This window comes from Electrona antarctica, assembly GCF_951216825.1.
Source record: "Electrona antarctica genome assembly, chromosome: 9".
Lineage (NCBI taxonomy): Eukaryota > Metazoa > Chordata > Actinopteri > Myctophiformes > Myctophidae > Electrona > Electrona antarctica.
Genome location: NC_136790.1, coordinates 39,677,214 through 39,690,726, shown reverse-complemented (window position 1 = coordinate 39,690,726; position 13,513 = coordinate 39,677,214). Strand labels below are relative to the sequence as shown.

The 13,513-nt window shown below is 42.8% G+C and overlaps 1 protein-coding gene across 1 annotated transcript in view; it reads right to left on the bottom strand.

The window, feature by feature from the left end:
- Positions 1 to 13,513, bottom strand: part of bsnb (bassoon (presynaptic cytomatrix protein) b) — a gene marked incomplete at both ends in the record, with an annotated part of 76,055 nt that overhangs the window by 38,715 nt on the left and 23,827 nt on the right. Inside the window, one exon of the mRNA XM_079510730.1 lies at positions 11,263 to 12,123. Within this exon, the coding sequence (XP_079366856.1) occupies positions 11,263 to 12,123 (861 nt within the window). The remainder of the gene's footprint in view (positions 1 to 11,262; positions 12,124 to 13,513) is intronic.

The following is a 13,513-nucleotide window of genomic DNA, read 5'->3' as shown; positions in this document are numbered from 1 at the left end:
GGAGACCTGCAGTGCACCGTGGCTCATAAGACCGAGGGCCACTCTATCCAGTAGGCTGTATAGGCACCAGGTCTAGCCTATTGGGCGCAATCTGTCAAATCCGGAATATGGGAAATACTGTAGCCTACACTATACTGACTAGCCAATTACAAAGCTCATTGCTGATACTTATGATGTCACGATGATGAAAATCTAAACATTTTTGTAAAATAATATTGTTTAAAAAAAATCTGCCTAATGATGATGTCACTGGAAGACGGTTTCTAAACTGCCCACAGCCCTCCTATGAGACACAGACTGAGTAGAAAAAAATCGTGCCATTTTATCATGATTATTAGTGAGGACCTATTATATGAAGATAGGTTGAAAAGTGGTGAAGTGGTCCTTTAAGGTTATTGTAGCGGTCCATTTGTATTGGTGGTGGGGAGGGGGGCAGGCGGCCGGGGTGTCCCCAGCCAAAAATGTTGAGAACCCCTGCTTTAGAATATCCCTTCCCTTTGTCTTACACGTATCAACCCTTAAAAACTGTTGTCATCATATGACCCCAGACAGAGAGAGAGATGAAAGTATGCCTCCCGACAGAGATGTGCGATTTACGGAGTGAACGTTTTTGAAAAGGGTTTCCTGAAAAACTTCACTAAACCTTAGTAACCTATAGTAAATTTCTGATAGACAGGAGCCAGAAATGGCAGATCTACAAGCTCTGATGAAGCATGATGAAACGTATAAATAGGCTGAAGCCCAAGGTGAGCCTGCTTCCAAGCACAAAGGCCCAACAGTAGAGAGAGGGTGCCATTTAAGCTCTCCAAACCAGCCACTGGCTGATCGAGTCTTGTCGGTCAGAAAGAATGCTGCAGGAATTTGCAGTCAATGCACCTTGTGTAATGCTAAACATAGCAACCAGGCTATGCTCGAGTCAAAAACCTTCCTTTGCTCCTTCTCACTCAATCTCTCTCACATGCACGGCCAAATTCGGAGTGTTAATTTCACACTGAGAGTGTAAACACGGAGCGCCATCAGACAAATTCAAGAGGGTAGTTTCATGGCTTAATCACCCGACGAAGCTTAGTATTCGCAAATGGCATTAATTTGTGTGGGAGGATCATTACAGCGGTGTGTTGGGGTTAAGCGTGGTACTCAAGGGGATCACTACACTCCCTCAACGAGGATTAGAACACCCAACACCACGCGTCAGCTATTGGGTCATTCTACATACAAGATCTCTCTCTCTGTTTCTGTCTCAATCCACCTATCTTTCCCTTCCTCTCTGATTAACCTCTTACAATCGCTGTGTCTCATGTGCACAGGGTTTTAAATACTTTATCTGCTGTTGCTGCTAAATCAACAGTGCAGGCACTGCATCAAGAAGGCAGAGGGCTTTGCGTTGTATCGTCAGCTGTGAGCAATTCAGCCAGCAGTAATTGCCAATTCAATCAATGTGTCAACAGCAAGCAGTCTCCTACCACGGCAAGCAGACAGGAGTTAGAGGAATGCGAATGAACGGAGGGAGAAAAGTGATGAAACATGGGGAGAGAAGAGGAATGCATGCATGGAACCATACAGTCAGAACCAGTCAGGTAAACAGATACATGCAAGGGAACAACAACCGAAAGTAGGAATTCTTTCAAACTAAAAATATAATTTCCAGTGGTTTACAAACAATGGGCCGCGGACCGATCTTTGGGTCACAAGCGACTAAATATCCCCAATGGTTTACGTATAAACAAATGTATACTATATTTTTTTAAATCAAAAGATTTTCCCTTTTCTTTGTCTTCATCCGCTTATCCGGACATTCCGGAGTCAGTCTGTCGAGTTAATAATTCCAACAGAGTATCCATTGCTTCAACTTCCGGGGCAACATTAGTTACTAAATCCTGAGTTATGCTTAGTTGCGTGCAGCAGTCGCTGACCAAAAATAGAAAAACAAAGTATAAATCAGGCATAACAGGGGAATTCCGAGGCATTCCAAAGCCAGTGTGGAGATCTAATTCCCCCAGCTGGTCAGTGGTTAGTCTGCCCTGTGGCCTCCTCCCAACTGGACGTGCCCCAAAGACCTCCCTAGGGAGACGCCCAAGAGGCATCTGTCCGTAGAGTAATAAAAGGATAGAGACCGAACCGGAGCGTTAGTCAAACCCATTCTGTATTCCGAATATGACATTGACATTAAAATAGTAACTCTATACCTGGTATGTGGCGATATCATCAAGTTTACATATCATCACGCTCATATTCTGAACAACATACATTACTGACAGTCACATACAAGACATGACCACACATACACGGACAGTCGGACACACACACACACACACACACACACACACACACACACACACACACACACACACACACACACACACACACACACACACACACACACACACACAGAGAGAAAGATTATTAGCTCATCCAAAAAGAAGAGATCCATAATTCCACAGCACGCCTGGTCTTCAACTAGCCAACATTTTCACATCTCCCCCCTTTTTCCGCTCCCTTCACTGGCTCCCGGCTGCTGTCCAACCCGAGTACAGAACACATTGTTGGGCTACAAGGTTGGCACTCCCATACCTTCAAGGCATGATCCAAGCCCTACAGCCCTTCCAGCTCACTTAAATCAGATAACACAGGAATGCCGTACAAGCCTTCCTTAAAAAACCCTGGACAATGCTCCACACATCCTAGATGCGTCTCCCTCCTGGCTCCTAAACTGTGTGACAGTGTAATAAACTCCCCATTGCAGTCAGGACTGCAGACTCACTCCCAATTTCCCACAGTAATCTGAAGACTCACCTCTTCAGACTCCACCTCTCCACCCTAGCACTTCACTCTCCCTGGCCCCGCTTGCCACCTTTTCTTTCGAGTGTCTATGTCTACTATTGTAACAATGTTTTTGTTTCTTAGATTTGTTTTTCTCAACCACAAACAAAAGTTAAGAATGTTATTTAGTTAGAATGTTATCAGATACTAGGTTAATTGTTTACCTTTGTCTTATAGTTCAAAGTTCATACTGTAGTTCAATCTTTTTTATTTTTAGACAAATGTTATGTTGATCGTTTACTTGGTATCCACATGTCTTTGAGGCACTACACTGTTCTCTCTGTAGTTATGTGATTATTGTCTCCACCAGGCAGAAGGCGTGGTCAAGATTATGTTTTCACCAGTGTCCGTCTGTCTGTGTGTGAGCGGCTAATCGCGTGAAACTTTGCACACACACACAAACCTGGAGGCCAAGTACGTATTTCAAATCGGCCTGTTATAGCCACCAGGAGGCATATTTTTGCTAAACACATTTGTTATACTCTACAGATATTGTCCAAACATCACGGCAATTGGTACACATTATCTCTAGTCATGTAATCAAGACGGATCTGTCAGATTTTTCATATTCCATTCTGATTGACTAACATTGGCTTCCAGTTTGCAGGAGTGGCCTGTTTTTAACAAAATGCCTCAAATCAAAAAAAGGAGTCAGAGGTGGAAAAATATGCATATACAACAATATGAATTTTAGGTTAACTGCATATGCTAGGGGGTGGCAATTGCCATCCTCTGGGACCCCAAATGACGACCCTGCTGTAATAGATGCAATTCGTACATATGATTACATCTTCATTTGTGTCATTAGAACAGGGCTGCAGAGGGCAGATAGAATCACACCGTACATTCATATCATTTGAAAGAACAGAACAGGAAGATGATCTCTCCACAGAGATGATGTTACTCTACCTACCGCGTGTGTGTGTGTGTGCGTGCGTGCGTGCGTGCGTGCAAGTCATGTGCGCAAGTCTAGTATGTGTGATGTTTATTCCAGTTCACAGGCTGCTATTTGTACATCCATAATGAGAAAGGATTATTATAAGAACATAATGTTGTTAACATTCGAAATCATTATCAGCTATTAATCACATTACATTTGTACAAGACAGTGTTTTGATCTACAGTGTATATTCTCTCTCTCTCTAATCCAACAAGTAAATAATTTATTTCTTTTTTTTTAACGCTACATATTTCAGTTGCCAATCTCCTGTAATCAAACTACTGTAATTCCATTGCATGTGATCTGTTATCACACATGCAGCATGCATGCGTGCACAATGACAAGTGTGTTTGAGTACATGAGTAGCATGCATCCGAGTGTGACTCTTTGAGTTCCTGTGTGGCTTTAAGCCCGGTTCTCTATGTGGGTTTGCTGGCATTTGTACTTGATAAGTATGTGAAGTGATGGAAATATTAAACGTGTATATGCAAGCTGCTGAGCCTGGCTGGAGGTGAGTTCTGCGTTGGTGTAGCATCATCACCTCCTTTGGGAGAGGCCAGGCTAAGCACGGCGGGCCTGGATGGATGGTGCCGGCAGCCATCTGGCATTGCATGGGACTCCGGGGGGGGAGAGAGACTGTGCCAACCTCCTCCGTCATTTATGCTTTGTCGCAAGACAGTGTCTCACGCCGAAAATAGCAGACCTACAAGCTCACAACGTGATGCATACATGACACGTTGTGAGCTTGAAGGTTGGCTATTTCTGACCCACGACACCGTTGTGCAACAAAGTATGATCGGGCTTTGTAATTCCAGTGCGTTCCGGAATGTTCTCACACGTTCCTCTGTGTGTCAGTGTATCACCCGCCTGTTCATATCGAGCTGTTATGTTACGTAAAATGTTCAAGACATGCATGAGCTTAACGGGTATAGGATAATTTCCTCAACAGTGCATAATTTCTTCAACAGTGCAGCACTCTGGAGCCGTTTCTCTACCCAGATTAACTGGAAAAACAAAATCCAAGTGCTAAGGAGATTCCCCAGCAAAGACTTGTTTGAGTTTAATCATTCATCTTCACGTGCAGAGTATTCACAACATTTTAATCATGTATAGCTCACAGGCATATGTGATTATTCAGCTGTGTCAACATCGCTGCCCCAATTATGAGACGCCATATTTCAAAAATAAACACAGAACTTTAAAGGTCAGATATTTTGCTGCGCAGCATCTTGCAAAGAAGACATTGCCGGGAATGACCATGTATAACCCACAAACAGTATTGTATAATACAACCTGTGTGTTGTCATATTCTATCCAAACAGTTTTATACAAAATTAACTTGTTACTAATTAATACGCACACGCGCAGGTGTGTGTATAAGTGCCTTGACAACCATGCAGTCTTGCAAAGGTAAAAATGTAATTTAGATGCATGTTATTTAGGCAGATGTCATGCAGGTTCATTTGTTTACCTGACTGGCATCCTATATTTTCTATAGTTTCAATTTACAAATTATAATATTTTGATATTATATAGTTTAGACTGATGCTATTCTTGGTTTACCTATGATCCTTGATTATCACTACACTGTCTCTTGGCAATATTGATGTATGTCACAGTTCACCTTGCTTACTGTAAGTAGCTCTAGATAAAGAGCCTAAATTGTAAATGGTGTGCATGCAGAGCGAGTACGCATGCACACGTATGTCAGTTTGTTCATGCTACTCATTGGGGTGTGTGTGTGCGCGTGTATGTGTTTGTGTATGCATGCAAGTGTAAGCATGACTGTGTGCGCACCAGCATGTGAGCTGTGCATGGGCACTCTGTTTGCGAAATTTACAGTTGTATACAGTTCTGTATACTGTTACAGTTCTGCTACAATTCTGTAGCCTCTGTGTGTCTGTCTTTGTTGGTAATACTTGAAGATTCTAACATGACAGTAATTGTGCAGGGACAACTAATGGAGGTACTTACTACTTACTATGATGTCCCCATTATTATCTTTATTTACCACAGCAGAAGCCCGCTAACCTGGCAGACCACAACTGTCTGTGTGACCATGCCAGTGAGATAGGACTGGCCAGGGAAACAGAAAATGATTCCTAGAACAATATGCTGACACGTACATCACTGGAATCTGGCAGAATTAACTAGGACAACTAGCTCCCTTGCCAGTCATTAAGTGTTCAAGACAGAAGCCCTGTTGTTTTTGTGCTGATTTTTCTCCTTCTGCCATGGATTTGCACATTCCTTTGAGAAGGTAAATGGTACAGACATGACATTATTGAACTAACTTATCAATACTGACATACAGTACAGTACAGTATATATATATATATATATATATATATATATAATTTATTTTCCAATTTAGTCTCTACTATATGAATTCTCAATTGTCCACATACTCTCTATTAAAAAATATCAGATAGATAAGCTTACAGTGTCACAGCGCTGTGAGCTTGTGCATCTGCCAAAAAAAAAATCTTTAAACAAACAAAAAACAATCTTCTCTTCTAGGATCCCTGGAACAAAACGTTTTCAGATGGGGTTTTGTGGCATAATACATATAGGCCTAATAATTGGGGGTCCTTGACATGAAAAAGTTTGAGGAACACGTACTGCTGTACTAGAGAAGTTGCAAGTGCAGCGACAAAGATCATCCTCCCCGCACGGATCCCTAACCTCAAACACAGTGTGTGTTTTCTGCTATTTTTGGGAACCACTGTTCCCAAAAGTATTAGTTTAGTTTTTGTATCATATTGTAATATGATCTAACATATTTTAGAAATGTATTCACAATTAAGCACTTTCATGTCACATGACATCCCTATTTTGGGCATGTCATAATAGAGCGTCGCAGTCCCGCCTCCTACCCTGGACCAGGAAATGAAACCCAATGCATTTTTCCCATAGACATTTCTTAAATTTCTTCGTATTTATTTAAAGACGGTTACGCCGCGGACAAAGCCAACTCGAGTCGTGACAACTCATGACAACACAAACAATATTTTGGACCAAACAAATAATTACAAAGAAGAAAAACAACAAAAAAAGTGTTGTAACCTGCCGTTTTTTTCTTCTTTGTAATTATTTGTTTGGTCCAAAATATTGTTTGTGTTGTCATGAGTTGTCACGACTCGAGTTGGCTTTGTCCGCGGCGTAACCGTCTTTAAATAAATACTTTAAGAAATGTCTATGAGGAAAATGCATTGGGTTTCATTTCCTGGTCCAGGGTAGGAGGCGGGACTGCGACGCTCTATAGGCAGAATCAGTCACACATCTTCCAAAATTGCTAAAATAGCTTATCTACAAGCTCACAATGCGTTGGATTGTAAACTTGTAGATCTGACATTTTTGCTACCTTTGAAGATTTTTGAAAGATTTTTGGAAGATTTCATATCCAGCCAAAATAGGTTTATGTAGCCTATGAAATATTATAGCAAAACAAAGGACATGTTTCTATATGATTTAGTTTATACAGTTCAAGTTAGTTATTATTTTAGTTTTTGTAAAGCCTTGTTTTTGTTTTTATTTAATAATGATTTATTTTGTTATTTCGTTTTAGTTTTTAGTTTTTTGAGTTGTGCAACCACTCCCTTACGGAGCTATGTGTGTGGCTGGGTGGGTGGCTGGGTCTGAGCACGAAAACAGCATGGTTGTTTTTCACCATTTGTGCACAACCTAACACACAAATACACACACACATATTAACTGTACAGTATATATGATGATTTCGGGTGTGCCAGTACAGTACAGTGACAGTACAGTACAGAGGGTACAGTAGAGGAATCCCCACATGGTAACTCTGTCATTTCTCTACCGTTTCGGACGCGGGGCGGCTCACCGAAACCGGACCGGCACCCTGGGTGCGTTCCTGTGGGTCTGGAACTTCCGGGGACCCCCCCCCCCCCCCCCCTGGGGACCCCCACACGGAGTGGCACCACTCACTTCACACAGGTGTGATTTTTTTATTTAGTTTTAATGAACTATTAACCTGTATAGGATTCGAACTCCTTGTTTTATATTGTCTCAAATGCTCTATCACTCACATTCACATAAACACACACACACGCACGCACGCACGCACGCACGCACGCACTCACACACACATACATACATACACACATACATACATACATACATACACACTGGCCTTATGTGACACGAGGAGTCCAACAGCACTCTGCCTGTTCCACATTTCATGAACTATTTATAATGTTCTCTTTACGCTGAATTATTGATGAGTTATATTTTCAGTTTCTCTGCACTTCTTCTACAGTACAGTTACATGAAAGATTCAGTCCAAGTACTAATATGATCCAATTCATATTATAACCGTGCTATACTAGTTTCTACGTCATTATGACTATAACTTGCATAGTCAGATGATCTGTGCATGAGCAGTCGAACAAATCGCTGCCATATCAAGAAACAAGGGATGAGATCTATTCTATAATACTGAGACTGCTGAGAAATGTAATGTTAACGTACAGAGTGAAACATTCTCCTCTCTACACTCACAAACGAGAACACTATAGAGATGGAACTGGAAATAGGGAGAGAAGGGGGGGTGGGGGAGATGCAGTATGAATACAAATATGAAAAAACACCCGTTCTATTTACAGCCAAACTCAGAACTTTGACATTGCTTGCCTTCCCTCCTTGAGAAGCAACATGAAGGAGGACACATTCAGAAAACGCATGTATATCTTATTTCATGAATTTCCACAGTAATCAATGCAAAATCTCATGTAACAACAATACCCACCTATCCCTCATTATCCCTGGTTCTCTCTCTCTCTCTCTCTCTCTCTCTCTCTCTCTCTCTCTATCACCTTTCCTTGCTGCTGCTGCTCCTCCCTCCCGCTCCCTCCCGCTCCCTGACACGTCATTTTGTTGCTATATTGGCCATCTAATTTGATCCAAATTATTTTTCAAAATCAGTAATTGTCATTCAATTCCTTGCTAGCAGTATGCAGATGATTTTAAAGGACAATTATGGTAGGCAGGTTAAAGAATATTTGTATGCAGCATAGTAATCAAACACACCATATTTCTTCTAATGTGGACAGTTTGTTATGTAAATACAAATGCGTGACAGATATGCAATATGCATAAGTCTATAAATTGGTCACCTATGCGACGGATGCTATACAATAGGTGGCCAGCATGCTGAATCATTGACTGCATTTCTCACTTAGCGCAGATTAATTTCAAAGAGCCTCGTAATCTACCTAGGCCGCTTTATTACTGTCTAAAGGTGTGCAAATTAGACTCCCTCAGAAGGTTTGCTGGGGAAAGGTTGAAATACTGGTGGCCACGTGTTTGGAAGTAACCACCAACCTTGTCACCATGCCTTCACTAAAAGAGGGAGAAATGGGTCACAGCTATGGCTGTGACATAAATAAAGGACAAATGGGAATTGTTGAGAAATTATTGGATGGTATTGAGGAGGACAGTGTCTCGCTCCCCAAAAGGCATACTGTGAAAACGTCAACATGTGCCTTGAAGGCAAATGCACATGTTGACTGCATTTAGTCCAGTTATCTGAGTTGACTCACGGGAGGCACCGCCGAGCGAGTTTAGGTGAGCGAGTCACCGTGCCGAAAGTCCACTTGAGCCGATTCAGCGCCATCCAAGTGAGTGGTAAAATATGTAATGCCTTTTGGGAGTAAGACAGCATTGAGGAAGAATGAGGTGAACAACAATAATGGCCATTTAGGGTGCCTGCTGGCCTAGTGGTCCAGGCTCTAATCCCAGTCATCAAGTCCTGATTCCGACGACCGTCTCTCCCTGTCTCTCTTTCCCTCTTTCCTGTCCATCTTCACTAGAACTATCAATAAAGGCAGAAAAATAAAAATAAAATAATGGCCATTCGTACGGTGAATGACGGAAATCCATCATACAGCCTCCACAGCAAGGTCCCAAGTGATATAAAAGAAAAATGGTCATTGAGTGAATAATTATGGTCATTGGAAATCAGCATGAAATATATATGTTTGTAGGTTCACCGTAGCCAAGCATGAAGATGATGCCTAACAACACAATATTTCTTTGTTTCCATAACGAGGTATGGATAGCCACTGCCAGAGACTGCGACAACCAGATGCCTCTAGAAGACAAGGCTCACCCATTAAAGAGCCAACAACGCTCTGCAGAAAGTCTGTTATTACTGCTATCATTCAATTGGGCATATGATTTGCATAATTAAACACTGTGATTGCCTGACTGTCTAAACTTTAGACAGTCAGGCAATCACAGCATGACTCAGTTAGACTCTAAAGCCCCTATTCTAGCCAGCTGTATTCCAACACTGGGAGATCGAGGACTGGGATGCTTTAGGTACGAGATTATAAAATACACTAGGCTGACCTAAGAGATTTTATGAGGTGAGCATATGTCAGCACGACAAATTGATCTACATCACAATTGATAAGCCCTTATTTCCCATAGATTCCACTCCATGCAAACACAGGGGAGGCTGCTCAGTGATGAGTTCAGAGCAGGAACCTCAGCTCAGGACAAGAACAGAAGGGGAAAGAGAGACAAGACCGAGGCACCTACAGTACATTAAAGTGTAATGCATTGCATACATAACTGTGGAGATAATATTTAAATATTTAAATAGCTTCTCGTTTATTCATTCATGCTTCTGCAATCAAGAATTATACCAATGAAATGGGTAATAGTTAAGAAATATATAAAGAAAAATAGAATGGGCTCAGAGAGACAATAAGGATCATGCTACTCCTCAGGAGCAGAGCAAACTCGGGCCAAGTCAATGCCCCACAACAGCTTTTGGAGCCAAGTCCTTGAGCAAAGCCAACATAGATCCTCTGTAAAACACAACTCTTTACTCTAAGGCAGGGGTGGGCAACTTTGACGATGGAGAGGGCCACTATATTTCAACACTCACTCCCTAGGGCCATATATTACTGTCGTAGCAAAAATAGCCGATCTACAAGCTTGTAGATCGGCTATTTTTGCTATATTCGAATTGAAATGTTGAATTATTTTTTACTATTTTTGAATTGGAATCCTGAAAATTAACATTTTTATGTAATTTCAAATGCCTTTTAATTATACTTGTGTTGAAGCAATGAGCTACTAATTTAGACTGAAGTAATTAAAGCGGGTCATGTTTTGCATGTTGTGGAATTGTAAACAGCTGAAACCAATATTATATCAGTATTCTGACATTAACCTGAGGGCCGCATTAAGTGAAGGTGGGGGCCGCATGTGGCCCCCGGGCCGCCAGTTGCCCAGCCCTGCTCTAAGGCCAGGCCGTCAGTAATGGAGACACAACACACAGTCACACACCACTGCACTATGACACGGCATGTTTCAGCACAAAGATTTCAGTAAATCATCTCATTTGGGTGAGCTCCGGTCTGCAGGCGTTTGCAACGAACTGACATGACCCGCTCCATTTCTTACCACACACAGCTGAACAGCAAAATGAGCAAATAGAAAAAAGCACATTGTAGTCACAGTCTTACCTCGACTAGGTGTGGCGTGGGGTTGAATCCACACATGTTGCACACCTGGGAGTGGCACTCAGTACAGGTGTTGTAATTCGGCGCTTCTGCTGTGTTGCCCACATTGAGACCTGTCTTACAAAGAGGACAGTTAGCCGTGGGTTTCGGGGAAGGGTCCTTGTGGGCCGGCTGTTGCTGTTGCTGCTTAGGGGATGCATTGGGACCTTGCTGGGAAGACTGAGTCCCCGGGGGTTTACTTGCCCCTGGTCCTGGACCCTGAGCTGGTCCTGCAGGTTTGGGGGCTGTTTTGGGTGGCTGCTGCTGCTGCTGTTGTGAAGCGAGGGGGTCTATCTCTGATATGAGTGTGCTGGCCTGATTAAGGAGAGAGGCACCGAAACCAAACAGCTTCCCAAAGGCTGGAGGCGGGGGCTGTCGGGACGGGGAGCTTCCTGCGCTGCGGGTCTGGTCCTGACGGGCTTGCTGCTGTTGGTGGGCAGGGGAATTCCGAGAAAGGTCAGGCTGCGACGGGGCCTTGGCCATGCCAGGCTGTAATGGGACCTTGGCCATGCCAGGAAGAGGGATAGCTCCTGGGGGGAGCTTCACCTGTTGCTGGCCTGGCCCTGCAGCAGTCTGTTTGTTAGGGCCAGGCTGTGTTGTAGGTTGTGTCCGTGGAGGAGGTTGTGTCTGTGGAGGAGGTTGTGTCTGTGGAGGAGGTTGTGTCTGTGGAGGGTTCTGTGTCTGGGGGGCAGGTTGAGTTGAGGGCTCAGGTTTGGCGGGTTGAGAAGGAGAGTGTATCTGCTGTTGACTCTTGGAGCGTGGCGTGTCCATGTCCATTCCCAGAGCTCTCTGCATCTGACAGTTCAGACATAGCCACTCTTGCACCTATAAAGGAAATATAGAAACATGATTACCAAGATATACTTATTGCTCATAACATTCAAGATTAAGCCTTTGAACCTGACAGATCCAAATCCCCCCCCCTTTTTTTCAATCCTTGAACTGTTTCAATATTGAAATCCCTATTATTACATTCAGTTCAACTTGCCGTTTCCATAATGATAGTACTTTTGGAGGACTTGATGTCTGGAATTATGGCTGAGGTGGACTGCTGTATGCTTCTGTGCAAATTTTATCTTTCACAGTTTTTTATGCGTTTTCTTTTTTGTCTTTGTTTTGTCTGTTATGGGTTGATGTTGTTCTATATAGTCCACTTGCCAGATTGTGAACCCAGGCATGTTGAGTACACCAACATTTTATGTTAGAAATATTGAGTATGGGTCCACAGCATGTAGAAACTGCCGGATGCTAACTTGCATATGTTGAGCAATTTTCATAATTGGCATAATAATGTGACCATACCATTAACAACATATAGAAAGGAAAATATTAAAAATGCTTTATGTAGCATGTGACGTGTCAAACTAGGGGGTTTTCATGATGCTGAATCCATTCCAAGCATCAGTTTTGCAAAAAAAAAACTTAGCTCATTGGGCTAAAAACGGCCATTGCCGTCATTCGTCATCACAAATGTGATGAGGTCTATTTACACCAGAAAGGCATACCATAATACCCACACAACAGGGGCACAGGTGTTGACATACTCTTTTCACTGTGTGTCCACCAGATCAGTAGAAATACTTTTTGTAATAATAATAATACATTTTATTTATAAGGCGCCTTTCAGGGCACTCAAGGTCGCCGTACAACAGGTTCAAAACAGTTAATACAAGACACAGTTAAAAGAAAAATCATAACTAAGGTACAGCTTGCAGCAGAAGACAACAGAGGTCAGCCATATGCCTGCCTAAACAGGTGGGTTTTGAGGTGAGTTTGGAATATGGTGATAGAGTCCATGTTTCTAATATCAGGGGGGAGGGAGTTCCAGAGGTGAGGGGCAGAGCAGCTGAAGGCTCTTGACCCCATGGTGGACAGACGGACAGGAAGGACTTTCAGAGTGATGGAGGCGACATACCTAAGAGACCGGGTGGGAATGTTGACGTAGACAAGGTCAGACAGGTATGGGGGGGCGAGGTATAGTGCACCTGCTTCGAATCTTATCAACCGATAATCACCAATGTGTTCTTATCAAGACAATGGAATGGAGCAATATGGACATTTCCTACATACTGCCTACCACGAGTAGGCAACTAGGAAACGTGGAAGTGAAATTGCTGCCGCCAAAGCACAAACACTGTGAAACCGCACTATACAACAACTTCGCTTTACGTGCAGGCCGGTTAAGACTAGCTTAGGTTTAGGTTTCTGGTTTAAG